The 19,888-nt window shown below is 37.4% G+C and overlaps 1 protein-coding gene across 2 annotated transcripts in view; it reads left to right on the forward strand.

Moving 5' to 3' along the window:
• Positions 1-19,888, forward strand: part of ALDH1A2 (aldehyde dehydrogenase 1 family member A2) — a 195,209-nt gene that overhangs the window by 131,006 nt on the left and 44,315 nt on the right. For both annotated transcript variants that reach the window (XM_032297324.1, XM_032297323.1), the window contains exons 5-7: positions 14,791-14,852; positions 16,840-16,968; positions 17,095-17,208. In XM_032297324.1, the coding sequence (XP_032153215.1) occupies positions 14,791-14,852; positions 16,840-16,968; positions 17,095-17,208 (305 nt within the window). The remainder of the gene's footprint in view (positions 1-14,790; positions 14,853-16,839; positions 16,969-17,094; positions 17,209-19,888) is intronic.

Genomic DNA, 19,888 nt, shown 5'->3' on the forward strand with positions numbered 1-19,888 from the left:
AATTTCTCCAGTGGCCATGAATTACTTTCACAATCTGTAAAAACAACAGTAATCCTAACCCCTTTTTATTATTAAGATCAGGGTTAGATGACAAAATCAACAATATGAAAAAGTTAAAGGCCCCTTCAGGAGTGTTATAATTGGGTGCTAAGTTGTGTGCTTCACCTGTTGGTACAGTAGCCCTTTAAATGAGAGGAAAAGTATCCAAGACTAAAGCAACTAAAGTAGTCATTGAAGAGATGTTGATCTGAGCTTGAACACTAGTGGTAGCTAATACCAATTGAGTGCTTTCACAGCAACACCAGGAGAAAGGCACTATCATAAACATCTTCAGTTCACAAAGGTGGAAAGGGGTCTGGTGAAGTAAAATTAGTTTTTCTATTTCATAGAGTAAGTAAGTTTTAGAGCTAAAACTTTGATGTTAGAACCTAGGCTTATAACCACTTCACTAGAGACTTCCAAATAGATCCCAGGAGGAAGAGATATCCTTAGTATCCACTAAGCACTGTGCCAGGTGTTCAACCTGTGTTCTGCAGAAGGCAGTCTCCTTTCCATGGAGAGTGCATAGTAGCAGGAGTGGAAAGTAATGCTGAGGACTTTGAAGTGTCTCTTTTGGGCCTTCTAGCCAGGCTGAGCAGTAGTGATTTACTAAAAAAGGGAATGGTTTGGCTGATAGTGTGGATGGCTCAGAACAGTGCTTCTCAAACTTAATGGGTACATGAATCACTGAGGATCTTCTTCAAGTGCAGTCTTTGACGGAATAGCTCTGGGGTGGCACCTGAGACTCTGCATGTCTGATCAGCTGCTGGTCCACTGAATTGAGTAGCAAGGAGAGGACACAGCAGAACCAAGTTAGGTGGCTATTGTGATGTCTCATGTAGGCATGGTATGACAAGGGAGGAATAATTTACAGTGAGAACGGAAAAGGTTTAGAGATACGACTTCCAAGGATTATTTTTTAAATTGCTCCCACAAATGATGAGGACATGTGGAATGTTAGTCTTTAGAAAAGGCATTTCTGATTGTAGGGGCCCTTCACCTCCAGCCAGGTTCTTCCCTTGTTCAAATGACTGAGAAGGGTGTAGAAGATTGCTCTTGGGGAAAGTCAGAATCTTAGTTCATTTCTTGTTCTAAGGATAATACAGAATAGTTGTTCTCCAGCATCACTTGCAGGTTGTGGGGATGGCCTAAGTGAAGCAGAAAGTCACTATTTGTTATGAGCATACCTTTTAGAGGTCCTGAGAGTTAAAACCTTTGTCAGCAATGGGAAACAATGCCAGTCTTTTTAGGTGGGGAGGCCTGGCCTATATCTGTACAGAAAAGTAAATTAAGAAGCTCAAAGGCCCTAGTTGTTTTTTGTTTGTTTGTTTGTTTTTTGGTTTCTTTTTTTGTCCCCATACTACCTGCCATTTCATTATTAAAACAACAAATATGTTTTAGGCTTTTAAATATCTTTTCAAACTATTTAAAAAGCTCTGAGGAATACTGTGAAACAAGGCATTGCACATAGATCTCTATTTGGCCCAACTGTGTAGCCTGGTTTTCTTTTATTTCGTCAGGAGGGAAGACCCTGATTAGATAAAGACAAATATTCATTGGCATCCCTGATGATGTTTGATGCTTTAATGTAACTTGATCTGGTAATAGAGGTGGTTGGCTCGTAAGCCTCACTGTTTTCATCTAATGCTTTTTGGAGATTCTGTGGATGCTTATCTCTGAGTTAGAAATCCAGGGCATAGAAAAGACTCTTAGAGTAGTCTTTCCCAACTTTACAACTTTACTCATTAACTGGTATTCAGCCAATGAAGGAAAAAATGAGGAATTCTCTTAAACTCTCAGTAACTTTGTTTCCCAAAAAACAAAAAGTTTTTCTGAAAGTGCCTTTAGAGGTATACTGGATGAGGGAGTCTCCCTGCCATCAGGCCTATATGCAGAACTCTTAGGAGGCTGAAGTATGGCTCATAAGAGCTCTCTTCACGGTATCTCAAACAAATGAGGAAAGGATGGAAATAGAGGTTAACCGGCCAGCTTTCCTCTCTGTTCCAATTTTACATTTGGGCTTGCCTAGAGGCTGCTTATAATTCAGCCAACAATGTCTTTGGTTAGTCCATTGCTTAGTGAATGTAGCTGTACTAAATTAGAGGAGATATAGGAGAAGATCACAGAAAGGAGCATCATAATTACTCACTTACTTATTCTCAGATTTGTCCAGTAAATTAATACGTTTGTAGTTGTCATTTGTAACTCCATAATTTAACGTCAGCTTTATTTTGTCTCTGCATACTTGGCTGTTTTTCTACAGTGAAGTCTGTAATACAGAAAGTCCATTAGTCTTTAACCATGAGATCTTTATTGTGCTACATGCATTTTCCTGCAAAACAACCTAATTTTATGTTTGGAATTATAAAGAAATAATGTAGTTTGTATTTGCATAGAATTTAAAAGTATAAAATATTCGTTCATGTATAATATCTATGTGATTATGTGTGTGATCTGATGAGATAGTCTGGATTTTAAATGGTATTTTACCCATTTTACCACTAAGAAAATAAGACCGTAAGTGTTTAGTGTCTAGAAGAAGGTCACATGGGTAGTAAGTGGGAGACCTGAGATTAAAACTCAAGCCTTTTTCTGCCTTAGCCTAAGCCATGGTAAACTGTCTTCTTATGGAGATTGGTTCAGCAAAGCAGGAAGGTGGCCCTGGTGAAGTTATTACCCCGTACTGAGTTTTCTTTTTACTAATACACAGTTTATTCTCATTATTTACGGTAGTTATGTTTTATAAAGTTGTCACCAACACTGAATTAGCAAATACTGAACTATTGCTTCTAGGGGAAATACAAGGTTAGGTTTCTGCAAGCTTCTGAAAACACCATTCTTGTCCACTGATGGCCTTGTTTTATGTGCATTTCTGTTGAAAGAGCCTTTGTTTATATATATATATATATATATATTTGATTTATGAACACTGAACTCATGGCCAACCAGACAAAAGTACTGTAACTCATACCTGAATGAAGCTTGTCTGATGCATGTATTTTCTTTGTAAGGCACTTCAGACTTCTTGCACTTAGAAACACTAGACAGCACTCAACACTATGCTTAGGGGCCATTTTAAACAGCAAAATCATGGACAAAAGGCACAAAAATGTGAAAAATGTGGCACTAAACAGACCACAAAAACACTTTTTTTTTTTTTTTTAACAACATGAGAGCTGAAGCAATAAGTCATAGCGTCACCCTGTTCAACCTCAGCTAAGAATATGTGCGTCAGGTGACTCAAAATTTTTCCCTGCTGTGGGGAAATGCAAATTAAAACCACAATTTAATCACCTCACTCCTGCAAAAAGAAAGGCCATAATTTAAAAAAAATAGATGTTGGCATGGATGTGGTAAAAGGGAACACTTTTACACTGCTGGTGGGAATGTAAATTAGTACAACCACTATAGAAAACAGTATGGAGAGCCCTTACAGAACTTAAAGTACAACTACTGTTTGTTCCAGCAATCCCACTACTGGGTACCTACCCAAGGAAAATAAGTCATTATATGAAAAAGGCACATGCATATGCATGTTTATAGCAGTACAATATACAACTGCAAAAAAACGGTACCAACCAAAATGCCCATCAGCTAATGAGTGGATAAAGAAGATGTGTATGTACACCATAGAATACTACTCCACAATAAAACAGAATGAAATAATGGCCTTTGCAACAACTTGGATGGAGCTAGAGGCCATTATCTTTGTGAAGTAACTCAGGAATGGAAAACCAAATATTGTATGTTCTCACTTATAAGTAAGTGCTAAGCTATTAGGATTTAAAGGCATAAGAATGATATAATGGACTTTTGGGAAGTCTAGGAGGGAGGTGCGTGTTAGAAGACTACATATTGGGTATAGTGTACACTCCTCAGTGACTGATGCACCAAAATCTTGGAAATCACCGCTAAAGAACTTATCCATGTAACAAAACGCCACCTGTGCCTCCAAAACTATTGAAATGAAAAAATTATCTGCTTTGGATATACATGCCCATAAATGACTCTGAGAACAATCAGTACTTATTTTTGGGTTACAAGTAAATTTTAAGAAGTAGGCAAGTTCTGAAATACAGAATTCACAAATAAGAGCGACTGTATCTAGAGCCTTCTTTACTCCAGATAGCATTTATGAGGCTTAAATGTTTTGGAACACTTATGGTGTGGATCTCCCTGCCTAGATCCCAATCATATGAGTGAAGGGGGCTTTCATAGTGAGTGTCAGAGATAAGCACACAGTTGTGTTTGGTCACCCATAAAAAAGAACCTGAAGTGAGTTTTTTTTGTTGTTAAATTTTTTAAATGTGAGACTGCTTTGCAACATTGAATTATACTCCATGGTTCATCCAGCATAGCATCTCTAACACTAAAGGACAACAGCCAAAAAGAATGGGAAGATAAATGCTATTACCTCTTTTATTTATTCCCATTTGGGAAGGCTAGAGAAAGGTATCACGTAATTAGAAGAGTTCTTCTTTTACCTCCTTTACGTGGCATCACCTTTGATCTCTTATTCATTCACCCATTTCTTCATTCATTCAACAGATTTTTTTTTAAGCACCTGCTGCATTTCAGCTCCTGTATAAGGCATTGGGGTTACAAAGGCACATAACTAAGATGTTTGAAGGACAGTAAGAAAAACAAGTAGATATGGAACTGGAATACAGTGTGGTCTACTTAGATATGGAAGAATTAAATTTGGTGGGACACCATAGGAGAGACATCTTATAGTATTAAGGCCTCCTGGAGAAAGTGGTAGGATGTCTAAGTGATAACCTGAAGGGGCAGGTAACTAAAGATGGAGACAGGGACATCACAGGCAGTGGAAATAGCTAGCACAAAGCATTAAAGGAGGAGAGTACCGTGTGTTAGTGGATCTGAAAATATAGGCAGATAGAGAAGACACTATGGCCCTGAGTCTTGGACAGCCATGCTGCGAGTTTTATTCTGTAGGCAACAGTGAATCACCAAATTATTTTAAATAGGTGAATGCGTTGATCAAAATTACATTTTAGGAATTGCATTGAGTCTGTATATTGCTTTGGACGGTATGGTCATTTTAACAATATTGAGTCTTCAAATCCATGAGCATGGGTTGTTTTTCTGTTTGTTTGTGTCACCTGTGATTTTTTTCATCAGCGTTTTATAGTTCTCCTTGGGGAGATCTTTCACCTCCTTGATTAAAAATTCTTTGGTATTTTGGGGGGGGCTGCTGTAAATAAAATGAAGCTAGGTGTCCATCAATGGATGACTGGATAAAAAGATAGATGTATACACATCATGGGGTACTACACAGCCCTAAAAAAGAATGAGGTCATGGTTTTTACAGCAACGTGGATGGGGCTGGAGGCCATTAGACTAAGTGAAATCACTAAGAAAGAGAAAATCAAATACCACATGCTCTCACCTATAAGTGAGAGCTAAACATACAGAGGGACATAATAGACACTGGGGTCTTCAAAAGGAGGGAGAGTGAGAGAGGGCTGAAGGTTGAAAACTCTCTTGAGTACCATGTTGACTATTCTGGTGAAGTGCACACTAGAAGTCCAAATTTCATAGTTATGCAATATATCCATGTAACAAATCTGCACATGAACCCCTTGAATCTATTTGAAAAAGAGCATTTTGACTACAAATGGATAATCAGTTGGATAGAACAATTACTTGCTTAATCTCTCCCCATAAAGGATATGTTTCACTTTGACTACAAATAAATAATCAGTTGGAGAGAGCAAATAACTACCAAAGTTCTCCCTGTAAAGGATAGCCTTCAAGTAGAATATTTGAGAAGGAGAGAAAAAGGGTTATCTCATGACCATGTTGAGCAATGAGCTAGAAGGCTGCTTCTGTCCCTGAATTGGGAATTTCTCCCGCCCATCTTCATTCTGTTCCACCTAAGGTCCACAGCTGGATGGTATTGCACAACTATGCAATACTAGTTAGATTCACAAGAGTCTTGATGTTGCTTCCTTTACAACACTATCCATTATTTCCTGCCATGGTACCCAATGGAGCCATTCTCTGTGACCATAAATCCTATGCCTTGACCCTTTTACAATGGCAGTGCCTAATTATGATGATAAATAATCATTACTATGACCTATGGAACACTTTGTACCTATTATTGCTAATCTTACAGCAACCCTAAAGAAATGTATTTTTCCCTCATTTTAATTATTTTTAGCCTGTATTCAAATCCTTTTCTCCTCTCATGTCCACAACCTCTTTGTGATGAAGGAAGAATCAAAGCTTGTTTTTAGTTTACTTAGGGAGAAATGCAAGTTAATTTGTATTGCCTTAGATTTTTTTCTGTAACAAGTTGGTTTTACTGACTTTGTGTACGTAAGCAGACAAAAATGTAGTCTGTGTTTTAAGCTGAATTCTGATGTCTAAATGGACTTAGGATATTTTAGCATACAGAAAAGATAAAAAACTACTCAAGTCATATATAATTATTTATCTGCTTCACCCTCTTCTAGTTTTACCTGTTAAACTAAAGAATATGATAAAATACACAAAGATGTTGATTCAGATCCTAAGGTTTTGCCTTGAATTAGCTTGACCTGGTTTATTGTCATTAACAACAGATGCATAGAGTGAAATCTGAAATCTTGTTCTGTCAGAATAAGAGTGAAGAGCGATTTGCTCTGCCCACCTAAGAACAACCGGGGCTTGTTAGTGGGACCTGAATTGATGGTGACAGGAGGTCATGAAGTCAGCTTCACAAGGAACCTCTTTAAGAGGTTGAAGCTGTAAAGGACCTCAGGGATCCCTAAGGCCAATCTCCTCATTTTACAGAGTAGGTCCAGGGAAGTAAATTCACTTCTGTCAAGACTATGTAGTGGAATAGTCATAGAATAAGCTATCTTCATGACAGACTCAGGAACATAATCTAACTTCTTAGAAATTACCAGCAGCATCCTGGGAAGAAAAACATCCATACACTTCATACTAACATACAGTTTCAGTGTTTGTGTAGGTATTTGTAGAGTTTATCATAGTTATAAAATGTTCAGTGAGGTCTGTTCAGTGTCAACATGATAGGAATCTGCTACAGTACATACATAGTGGAATAGTTCAATGTAATAATCTTATTGTTTAACACTGTGCACATAAAAAGGATTGCCAGCTCCTTAAAAGATGATTCTGTACACAATAGAGATTGGAAGATCACCTTCATTCACTGAATTGTGTTACAGATTTTTATGCTATTGAATAAATATTTTGTTGTTGTTACTAGGTATACAAAATTTGTTACAGTTCTCCTAGTGTTCTTAGTGTCATAATTGGAAGCTATTTCTTAAGGTCCATATTTGACAAATTTCTCAATTTCTGGCACATTTCAGATTGTTCTGATTTTATCACTATTTACAGATTGTTTCATCTTACCCTAGTTTATATTAATATATAGGATGTGCCAATGCTAGATATTTTTATGAGAATAAAAGTTCCATCAAAATTTCTTTCAGGCATCTATACAGTCTGATTTAAGAAGTAATGTTTGCCTTGAAGGCATTATCCAAGTAATTAAATTGTTCTAGTTAACAAAATATTGCTGTCTTTTCTGTGTAGTGTGATAAGCCCCCATTAAAAAACATAGAACAGTGGCTCAGTAGTTCATAAATATAGTAGAGGCTTATTCTACTGTTATCTCTGGCGACAAAGTCTTTTTCTTAATGTAATTATAGAAATGGCTCAATACACACATATTCTGTAAAATTTAATTCACTGTTCAGCCAAATTCATAGTATAATGAAATATTTAATTGTAAGGTTTTTATATTTTTTGTAAGTTGTGAACTACTCTTTGGTCATTAAAAGCACCCAGGTATTAAAACTCGTCAGGAAAGTTACCTCTGAATGGGTCTTAAAATAATCCTCTTTAAGAGCAATATGTATTTTACCTTTGAGTGGAAGGGAAAAGAGACATCAAAAGATAAAAAGCCCTAGACATGTGATAGAATATTTCTATTTCGATCTCTCATCTCTTCTTTAGTTTTCTCCACCATAGTCATGTTCTAACCTATTGACCTAGAATGTTGTATTCAGAGCATATTCTAGTATCCTTATCAAATGCAGTCCTTTTTTATGCAGTCTGAGTTCTGTCTGTAGTCCCTCATATTTGGTAAGAAGACCCAAAACTATTCAGAGCCTACAATGGAGTATCTGAATTTGGGTTGAGACTGTTTTTGTATCAGGCTGTTGATCTTACAGCACAAAGCTAGAGGAGTGAAACAACCTTTTAAGTCATCCTGCCATATTGAGAGAGCATCGTTAGCATAAAAGACGGAAAATGGGCTTTAATATTTTTCTAGGAAGATAAGAGTACTCCTTAGGTATCATCTGAGGTATAGACGAGAGAGAGAATTAACACTCTGTGTCCCCTTTGAGTTGGCTCTGCCTAGATGAAAGGGAGAGAGGTGCTGAGTCCTGGGCTCACCCATTCCAGGGAGCGTTCCTCTGTAGTGTTCCCTTCATAACCTTATAACAAGTTTCCATGTGTTCTGTGTTCATATTCACAAAAGAGTTATTGGGTTTTTTAAATTTTACCCTATTTGTGACCCTTCTTGACATTATATTGTAATCCTGTGATTTATCATTATCCACCCAAATCCAACACCTTCCTCTCAAGAGTCATTAATACGTTTTTGTGGGTAAAGAACTTGAATTCTGAAGACCCAGATCCAAGTCCAGGAGCCTTAACTCAATCAATGGTACTACTTTGGATTTAACTTCTCTGTGTCATATTTTCTCTGTATATAAAATGCTGAGAATTATAGTTGTTTTTTTTCCATAGAGTTTTCAGTGTAAAATGAGATAAGGATGTGAAAATTACAAGGCTCCATGGAAATTCTGATACAGTGTTTTAATTTTTTTGATTTTACCATGCTAAAGTATTAAAAATACAGATAAGATTCTCCTACACTTTACACTCCTTTCAGGCAAACTAGTACAGTTATTAGACAAAAAAGAAATAAAAATGAAGTCAGCTTTAGAACAACTTTAGGGCATCATAATACACACGGACTCCCTTTTACCCTCCTTGTCGTGCTACTCAGAGTGTGGTCCATAGATCAGAAGCATCAGCCTCATTTGGGAGTGTGTAGAAATGCAGACTCTCCAGTCTCATCCCAGACCTGTTGATTCAGAATCTGCATTTTCACAAGATCTTCATGTGCTTTGTGTGCACACTGAAGTTTGAGAAGTACCGTATAGCATCCCATGTAGCACTGGCAGCATTCAAGATGATTCTATATAGGAAACAAGTAAACATTTTTAAAAATTTTAGTTTGAAGAATATTAGAAGAAAATATTAGCCCATGAAACCTATTATTTTACAGATTTTCCTTAAGGTAAGGCTAACAGGTAGCTATTTACATATTTTTAGCAGGTGAGTTGATTTAACAGAAATTAAGTAAATGGTAGAGCAAATGATACTTGGAAATGGCAAAAATTAGGAAAGTGGCTTTTATGACTAGTCTTAAGGCAACTCTGATCTAGAAGCTGGATTCATAGCAGGGTCTTAGTATCTGTGAATGACCTTTGGGGTGCTGTCAGCCCTAGCTGAAGGTGCCCATAGAAAGCTTAGCTTTTGGGTTTGTCAGGCACCCTAGGTCAGACTAGGGGTGTCATCTTTCACCATCTACATGAAAATACAAATTGAGACTACAAGATCTAGGGCCCTTTATTTTATTTTAGTTCTGGCTAGGATACATGTGCAGGATGTAGAAGTTTGTTACATAGGTAAACGTGTGCCATGGTAGTTTGCTGGACCTATCAACCCATCAGCTAGGTATTAAGCCCAGCATGCATTGGCTATTTATCCTGATGTTCTGCCTTCCCCACCCCCTCCCCAGAGAGGCCCCAGTATGTGTTGTTCCCTTTCCTGTGTCCATGTGTTCTCATTGTTCAGCTCCCCCTTGTAAATGAAAACATGCAGTGTTTGGGTTTCTGTTCCTGTGTAAGTTTGCTGAGGATAATGACTTTGAGCTCCACCCATTGTTTCTGTAAAGGACATGATCTTGTTCCTTTTTATGGCTGCATAGTATTCCATGATGTATATATACTACACTTTCTTTATCCAGTCTATAATTGATGGGTATTTGGGTTGATTCCAACTCTTCGCTATTGTGAACAGTGCTGCAGTGAACATATGCATTCATTTATCTTTATAATGGAATGATTTATATTCCTTTGGATATATACTCAGTAATGGGATTGGTGGTTAAAATGGCATTTCTGCTTCTAGGTCTTTGAGGAATTTCCGTACTATCTTACACAATAATTGAACTAATTTACATTCCCACCAACAGTATAAAAGTGTTCCTGTTTTTCTACAGCTTTGCCAGCATCGGTTGTTTCTTTACTTTTTAATAATTCCTATTCTGACTGGTGTGAGATGGTACCTCATTGTGGTTTAGATTGCATGTCTCTAATGATCAGTGTTGATGAGCTCTTTTTTTGTGTTTGTTGTTGCGTGATTGTCTTCTGTTGAAAGATGTCTGTTTGTGTCCTTTTGCCCACTTTTTTATGGGATTTTTTCTTGTAAACTTGTTTAAGTTCCTTGTAGATTCTGGATATTAGACCTTTGTCAGATGCATAGATTGCAAACAATTTCTCTCATTCTCTAGGCAGTCTGTACACTCTGATGATAGTTTCTTTTGCTGTGCACAACCTTTTTTGTTTAATTATATCCGTTTTGTCACTTTTTTGCTTTTGTTGCAGTTGCTTTTGACATTTTCATCATGAACTCTCTGCCCGTGCCCATGTCCTGAATGATATTTCCTGGATTTTCTTCTAGGGTTTTTATAGTTTTAGGTTTTACACTTAAGTCTGTAATCCATCTTGAGTTAATTTTTGTATAAGATGTAAGGAAGGGGCCAGTTTCAATTTTCTGCATATGGTTAATCAGTTCTCCCAGCTCCCATTTATTAAATAGGGAATCCCTTCTCCATTGTTTGTTTTTGTCAGGTTTGTTGAATATCAGATGGTTGTAGATGTGTGGTTTTAGTTCTAATTTCTCTGTTCTGTTCCGTTGGTCCCTGTGTCTATTTTTGTACCAGTATGATGCTGTTTTGGTTGCTGTAGCCTTATAGTATAGTTTGAAGTCAGGTAGCATGATGCCTACAGCTTTGTTCTTTTTGCTTAGCATTGTCTTGGCTATATGGGCTCTTTTTGGTTCAACATGAATTTTAAAGCAGTTTGTTCTAATTCTGTGAAGAATGTCAGTGGTAGTTTAATGAGAATAGCATTATTTTGGGCATTATGGCCATTTCCATGATACTGATTCTTCCTATCCATGAGCATGGAATGTTTTTCTATTCTTTTGTGTCCTCTCTGATTTCCCTGAGCAGTGGTTTGTGGTTCCCCTTGAAGAGGTCCTTCACTTCCTTCATTAGCTTTTGTCTTAGGTATTTTATTCTCTTTGCAGCATGAATGGGAGTTTATTCATAATTTAGCTCTATGCTTGTCTATTGTTGGTGTATAAGAGTGTTTGTGATTTTTTGCACACTGATTTTGTATCCTGAGACTTTGTTGAAGTTGCTTATGAGCCTAAGAAGCTTTTGTGTTGAGAGAGTGGGGTTTTCTAGATATAAGATTGTGTCATCTGCAAACAGACAGTTTTATTTCCTCTTTTCTTATGTGAATATGCTTTAAATCTTTCTCTTGCCTGAGTGCTCTGGTGAGGACTTCGAATATTGTGTTGAATAGCAGTCAGTGGTAAGAGAGGGCATCCTTGTCTTGTGCTGGTTTTCTGGCTTTTGACTGTTCAGTACGATATTGGCTGTGAGTTTGTCATACATGACTCTTACTATTTTGAGGTATGGTCTATTAATACCTAACTTATTGAAAAGTTTTAATGTGAAGGATTGTTGAATTTTATTGAAAGGTAGGCCCCTTTCCGTGTCCCTTCCACTTAGTGCTCTTTTGGGAAGAGCTCAAGCACAAAAACAGCCTTTGTTTTTTTTAATTTACTACTTAGACTAAATGTAGGGCCTAGAAGAATCAGTCTAATTCTCTGTGGTGGCCTGTAGCTAAATGTTTATCAAATCTGTGAACAGTTTATCCAGGAGAGTTTTAAGTCCTCAAAACTCAGTTTCTCTTGAGATACAGTTTTGGAGTCAAACTCAATTCCTCAAGAGGCCAGATTTTTAAGATTTTTATCTACATTTTTCCCTTCTAACTTTCTTTTTTTTTTTCAGTTACTTATGACATTATATAAGTAAAACAAATAAATTTGTAAGCATCTAGAATGTGTAGGGGGAAATGGTTTATTTATGAATTGCCATGCCAAGCCATGCTGCCTATGCTGCCCTGTGAGTTTTTTCCCAAGCCATTCCAGGTTCCTACGTGTGCTGCTAAAATAAACACCTGTGTTCTTCTGTGCATTTTCCCCACTCTTTTTTCCTCAGCCCCTTGTGCACTCCATCTTGACATTACTCTTGGATTCTATGGTCTGTGACTATCCGCCTGAACCCATCACCTTAACCAACTTAGAGAGTTCAGTTGCAGAAGATTTTCTTATAATGAAACTATAGGTTATTGATCAGTGGTGTTGCTCCTCATGAAAAACTTTCCAGAGAGTTATAAATTGAAGAAGCATGGTAACTTATAGTTATATAAAGAATGATATCCAGAAGATTCTTTCGTTATCTGCATACAAAGCTAAATAGTTCATTTCATTTTTAAAGTATTACTTAGACTTCATATTGTCATCCTATGGCCAGTTGGAACGTCTTTGCTATTTTTTTGTTGTAATAGGAGATATTGTAAAATAATTTTATACAATTGCAGAACCCAGCCTCCTTCCTAATTTTTTCCATTTAAAATAATGTACATAAAACAAAGTCAAGAGACAAGTAGCAGATTGTGGAAAAATCTTTGCAGTATTATGACAGAGGCCTAATTTCCTTAATATCCATAGAGCTCTTCAAATGGCTAAAAAGAATAACCCAGTAGAAAAAAAAGCCAAGAAATAAGCATGAAAAGAGATCAACTCCCATGTATCGTCAAACAAAAATCAAAACAAGTTGCTGTTTTCCAACTGTTAGATTGGTTGAAATGAAAATGTTTGAAAAACCTCAGTATTAAAGAGTAGGAAAAATAGCATGTTGTTGGAATTATGAATTGTTAAACTTTCCCAAAGGGTGATTTGGCAATATTTATGAAATGTACACAGACTTGGATCAAGAAATTCCACAGATATGAAAAGACATGTATGTAATGATAGTGTTTGCAGCATTGTTTATAATAGCCTAAACTGAAAGTAAGTTCTGTGTCTCTTAGGAGGGTTTACAGTAGTACCATTGTTTATTGAGCCCATGGAATAACCTGAAGCCGCTAAAAGATGCCCTAGCTTTATGGGGGGGGGGGGAAAAAGGAAGGAAAAAACAAAATATAGAAGACTGAATAATATGATCCCATTTGTATTAAAAAAAAAAAAAGGATGCAAGGATGCTATATATACTCTACTTATATGTGAATAAATGTTCTTTGAAAAGATGAAAGAGGTAATTATGGAAAGAGGGGGTAGAGATCAGAGATCCAGAGGATAGAGAGCGGCAGTGGGAGAGTAAGACAGAGGGTAAGGCCTTTAATTATTTAAAAAAGAAATTTGAATTTGTCAAAACAATTTTGCGTGATAAATGTTAGTGATTTAGGTGTGTTGAGAGACAGTGATAAACACTCTAATTCATATCATTTCTCTTTTCCCAACCCACACACTCTTCCTGTCCCCCACCTTCATTCCCACCCCTAATAGTTATGCTTTCCTGAATATTAGCTGAGTGTTTTCATTTCCCTTGGGGGACTGCTTTTGAGAGAGAAAACAAGTATCAGTGAAGTGACCAAAGGGCTGGCCATGGAGGGAAAAATAAAGACTTTGCCCAGTATTGAAAATGAAAAGCTGTCTGCTAAAAATGAAACCATTGTTTGGTAATTTCACTTAACCATTTAAAATAATTCAGATAAAAGCAATGACATTTTCCTGAAGAATTTGGTTTGGACTTCTTCTATAATTAGTTATTTTAGTTGCCTATTGCTCCTATAAGGAAAACAAAGTTCTTTTTCTCAAGCCCTTTTTCTTTTAACCCCTAGGGATACAAGGACATTCTCATTTCTATGTCTAGTTTGAGGCAGACGCTTTGCATTATTGATGGAGTTCTTTTTAGAAATGGACTTTTGCCTTCTTTAAATAGCCTTGGACATGCCTGTGTCTCACCATTACCCAGGAAGTACATTTTGACACCTGGATTGAGTTATGAAATATATCTTTTACTCCTCACTTTTTCCAGTTGTGCAGCATTTTAAATTCACCCAATAGCATTTTACTTAGTTTACTTTAGTACTTCAGAAAGTTATTTAAAAGTTTGTTGACTCAGTTTTTAAATCAAAAACTGTTCTACATGTTATTTTAATATTTCACATAAAATTTAGTTTTTAAATATTTTTCATTTTTCAGCTCCACCCTCTGCTACCCTGAGGACTTCTCATGTCATAAATTTGTCCTTCATTTTTGCCGTAGAGGTCCTTTTCTCAGTACTGCATTTGGGTGTCTGTGAGCTGTAGCCAGAGATGTCCTATGCCTAGTGATAGGCCTCTACCAGCTTTCGTGCATGGTTGAATAGGATGTTTTTTCAATTTTATTTCTGGTTTTTTTTTTTTTTTTTCCAGACACCAAAGTTCTCCCTCTGCATTTTTTTTTTCCCAATCTAAACTTTCTGGGAGTGATCATGCTTTTTTCTTTCAGATGGAGACTATTTTACCTTTACAAGACATGAACCCATTGGAGTGTGTGGACAGATCATCCCAGTGAGTGTATCTCCTCGCACCTCGTATTTATTTTCATTTGACCCAGTTCTCTTACAGACATATAAAACATGGTCCTCAGCGATGTGTGTTTTCCATTACTGGGGGAAAAAAAACTGAGCTCATGTTGTTGACATATCTTTAACAGCCTCCCTGCAAATGCTTATTTGAACAGGTTAATAGGGTTTCAGCTCTGTTACCAGGAGTTGAATTCTCAAGTCATGGAATTCTCATGATTAAAATAAGCAAAGCAAAGCATAGTGTATTAATAACCTTCCCCTGATTATTATGTCCATTCTGCTTATGGAAAATTAATGCTTTGTTATATTTGCTGTGACTCACCATCCTTCCAGGCATTTTATATGATCTTTTAATCTCATTCTTTCCCACTGTTTCTTTTCACAAGAATCTAGATAGAAGATGCTACAGAAGAAACAGCATTACAATTCACATCACAGTCATAATTGAAATCATGCAGGGCTGTTGTGTGTCTTTTAAAGAGAAATAGATGTAGTGCTTAGTGTTTGGATTGGAACATTAAACACTGTCCTTTTATTCCTCTCTGTCTCTCATACACACCCTTGGTATAACACAAAACATCACCAAAGCTTTTGACAGTATTAGCTAATAGTTCCGGCAGGGATTTCAAGAGGAGGCTCAAATTAAACTCTTACAGCATAGACAAGTTTTCTTTTTTCAAAACGCAGTAGTATAACTCAAGATAATCTTGGGCATTGGGAACCAAAGATCTGGGGAAGGTATATTTGTTCAAATAATTGATACATCCCAGGTTACGTGAAATTTATTACAGAATGCAAAAGGGAAAACGTAACAAAACAACTTAAACCAAGCCTCCTAAAGTCTCTAGGGAAATCCTACTTGGATCAGCTCTGGGATGAGGTGTGTCACCTTCCTTGTAGTTTTCAAACTTACTTTTCTTGCCCTTCCCCAGACTCTCAAAGCTGCAGCTTCACTGACAGGACAAGAGCTGTTTTTCAGCCAGCTCTGGCTCAATTACTGCACTTCAAGATTTATACACTGTAGATGGAATTAAAACATTACTGTGGACTCCCAAGTTTATAAACAACTAAGGAGAAAAGAAATTGGGTGTTCGGTGAAGGCCAGACACTTGTATATTTTTGCAAGCTTGCCAGAGCCAGTGAGAAGCCTTCGAGGATGGCAGCTGAGATGCTTCAGGCAGAAACACATTGTGGTCAAGGGCTGAAGCCAGGGGATGAGGATTTCTGTTTTCTTTCTTAATGAAATTATCAATGACACCTGATAGTACTGAGGCTCATGCCTGAGCTTATGACAATACAAGCTTAATATCCTTTTAAAATCAGTTTAAACCATTTAAGACCCCAACCTCATCTACTCATGTAAATGTAGTTCAGTTTCCAATAGCTTCTTTCACAATGGGAAAGAGACAAATGAAAATTTTGGCATAGTCATTAGTATATGCACTTTATTTTTTGTGATCTTATGTTTATGACAATGAATGTATCTAAAGTACTACCCTGAAATACACGTTGACTTAACTATAACTCATAGTTAGAATTTTCTTTTCTAGTTCTTCCAGTTGAAGAGTTTTCATACCAGTGTGAAAATTCTGATGTAAAATTCTCAGATGCAAGAAAGTCTTCACACATGAGAACTTACTGGAAACAAAGCCAAATTTAAAAAAACGGAAAACAAAAGTGACAAAAAACAAACCAAAACACAGAAATTACAAAATTGCCTGTTCACAAGGGATTTCTTTTGGTGGGTAGTTGGAAAATGGTAATTTGTTGGTCAGAGAGAAAAGGGGAGATTTCCAGGGTCAATGCTATTCTGTTCTTAATGAAGTAATTGAAAATCCAAACATCTATACTTTATAGTGGACAAGATTTATGTTGAGGACTGGTTTGAGAAATATGAGAAGTCACAGCGTGAAAACAAAGTCGTGGGGAAATAGTTTTTCATCTATCAAGTTTGATTTTTTTCCTTTCAGTGGAACTTTCCCCTGCTGATGTTTGCCTGGAAAATTGCTCCAGCCTTGTGTTGTGGCAATACAGTAGTTATTAAGCCAGCAGAGCAGACACCACTCAGTGCACTCTACATGGGAGCCCTCATCAAGGAGGTAAGAGAAGCTGACTTCAGGAATGCTTCTGACTCCCTTTACAACTGGAGTCTACTGGAGCATATCTCATTTAACATGATGCATCAACTCTCATCAGCCACATTTCCTCCTGTTCTGTTTTCTTAGGCGGGCTTTCCTCCCGGAGTCATCAATATTTTGCCAGGATATGGGCCAACAGCTGGAGCAGCAATAGCTTCTCACACTGGCATAGACAAGATTGCGTTCACAGGATCTACTGAGGTATGTATCTGAAAAAGCAGGGACTGAGAAACAGACCTGCAAATGAGTTGAGGGGTTAAAAATAATAAAAATAATCTGGGCGTGGTGGCTCACGCCTGCAATCCCAGCACTTTGAGAGGCTGAGGTGGGCAGATCACGCAGTCAGGAGATGGAGATCATCCTGCCTAATACGGTGAAACCCAGTCTTTACTAAAAATACAAAAAATTAGCGGGGCATGGCGGCACGCACCTGTAGTCCCAGCTACTTGTGAGGTTGAGGCAAGAGAGTTGCTTGAACCCGCGAGGCAGAGGTTGCAGTGAGCTGAGATCGCACCACTGCACTACATCCTGGCCGACAGAGCAACACTCCATCTCAAACACAACAAAAAACAATAAAAATAGGACCCATAGGCTAGACAGCAAAAGGGCAGTGAGTACCCAAGCCCACAAAGGGTAACATTGGTGTCTCAGAAAGAACACTGGTGGATGTGGAAGCAAATGCACACAGGGACCGTTTGACACCACAGACCTCTGAGTATTTTTGTGATATCATCTGTGTCAGAACTATCCCAGAAGCTAGGGTTCTAGACATTTTGTTGAGTCAAGAACAGTAGTGACAGAAGCAAGTTAAGCTGGAAAGCTAGTCTCTGGTAAGGATCAGAGTGGAGACACAAGCTTTCCCTTCTCATTGTTTTGACAGGTCGGGTAGATGCAATTGGCAACTTACTATGCCCCATGAGCCATAAGAGATGATATAGAGCAGGGCTCAGCATATTTTTTCTGTAAAAGGCCAGATAGTAAATGTGGTAGATTTTGCGGGCAATGTGGTCTCTGTTGCAACTACTCAGCTATGCCGTAGTATTACCAAACAGTCATAGATAATACATAAACTTTATATATAGGCATGGAAATTGGAATTGTCACCCAATTTTTATAAATTACAAAATCCTTGTCTCTTGTTTCTAGACATTTAAAAATGCAGGCCAGTCGTGGTGGTTGACGCCTGTAATCCCAGCACTTTGGGGGGCCGAGGCGGGCAGATCATGAGGTTGATTATGATTATGTCTCTAATCATAATAATAATGCAAAAACTGTTCTTAGCTTGTAGGTCATACCAAAACAGCGTGTTAAATTTGACCCATGGGCCACAGTTTTCAGATCCCTGTTACAGAGTCACAAGTCAGCTAAGGAAGATTTATGAACGTTACTCAAATATCTTTGATTTAGGTGTAACAGATGATAAGAGAGTCTGATTCATTGTTTCAAGTAGAACCTCACAGCTGATATCATCATTGAACAAGGGATGTCTGCAGGTTTAGAACAGTATTGTCTAATAGCAACCTTTGTCATTTGAAATTGGCTAGTAGCAGCCAGGTGCAGTGGCTCATGCCTCTAATCCCAGCACTTTGGGAGGCTGAGGCTGGTGGATCATGAGGTCAGGAGATTGAGACCATTCTGGCCAACATGGTGAAACCCTGTCTCTGCTAAAAATACAAAAACTAGCTGGGCACGGTGGCTCACGCCTGTAATCCCAGTACTTTGGGAGGCTGAGGTGGGCAGATCACGAGGTCAGGAGTTCGAGAGCAGCCTGGCCAATATGATGAAATCCCATCTGTACCGAAAATATAAACTAGCCGGGTATGGTGGCATGCATCTGTAGTCCCAGCTACTTGGGAGGCGGAGGTTGCAATAAGCTGAGGTCGCATTCCAGCTTGCAAAAGAGCGAGACTCCGTCTGAGGGAAAAAAAAAAAAAAAATTGGTGAGTAGCCACAGAAGTAAAATCAATTTTAACATTTAATCCAGTATTTTCACAATTTTTTAACATATAATCAGTATAAGTTAGTAATACAATAGTCTATATTCCCTTTTTCACAGGAATTCTTTCAAATATGGTGTTTTACATTTATAGCACATTTCAGTTCACACTAGCCACATTTCAAGTTCCCCATTGCCATGTGTGCCACCATATTGGACAGCACAGATCTGTAAACATTTTATCAGTTGATACAGAGTTAATTATAGTTGTTTAAACTGACTTAAAATAGTAAATTTAATAAACCATTAATAAATATTAATTCAGTTAGATTACTGAGTTTTGTGTTTGTCAAGCGTTAACCTGTTTCCAAACATTTTATTCTAGTAGTTGTACTTGTTATCATTATTTTGCAGTTTAATGAACTATTTAAACCAAAATGTGAGTATGAAAGGGAATTATTAAGTTTAATGCTTTGCACATATTTGCTAAAGGCTAGATGCTAACAGAAACTGAAGATGCAATCAATTAGGAATGAGCAAGACAACTATAGAAGACTAGGGAAAAATATAAATCTAGATAGAATGTGCACCTGGAATGGTTTTGCAAATGTTTTTAAGTCCCTACTTCACTTTAAAGAAATTGAAGACAGAAATCATAAATAATATTGTAGAGTTGTGGTTTAATCAGAAGAGACAGGTGGACCCATAATTAAAGTTCTTGGTTCTATATCAAAAGCCTGGAGAATGAATATACATATTTTAAAAAGTAAAATGAAATATTTAAAGTATCTTTTTCTGGTTTAACCTTTTTCTGCTGCCCAACTAATGGACCTGATTGAGTCAGTCAAGAGGCTTCTATGGTGTAATTTCTTTCTTTTTTTCTTTGAGACAGAGTTTCACTCTTTCACCCAGGCTGGAGTAAAGTGGCACAATCTCAGCTCACTG

The sequence above is a fragment of the Sapajus apella genome, unplaced genomic scaffold (genome assembly GCF_009761245.1).
Source record: "Sapajus apella isolate SASKATOON/1434 unplaced genomic scaffold, GSC_monkey_1.0 scaffold37, whole genome shotgun sequence".
Taxonomy (NCBI): Eukaryota; Metazoa; Chordata; class Mammalia; order Primates; family Cebidae; genus Sapajus; species Sapajus apella.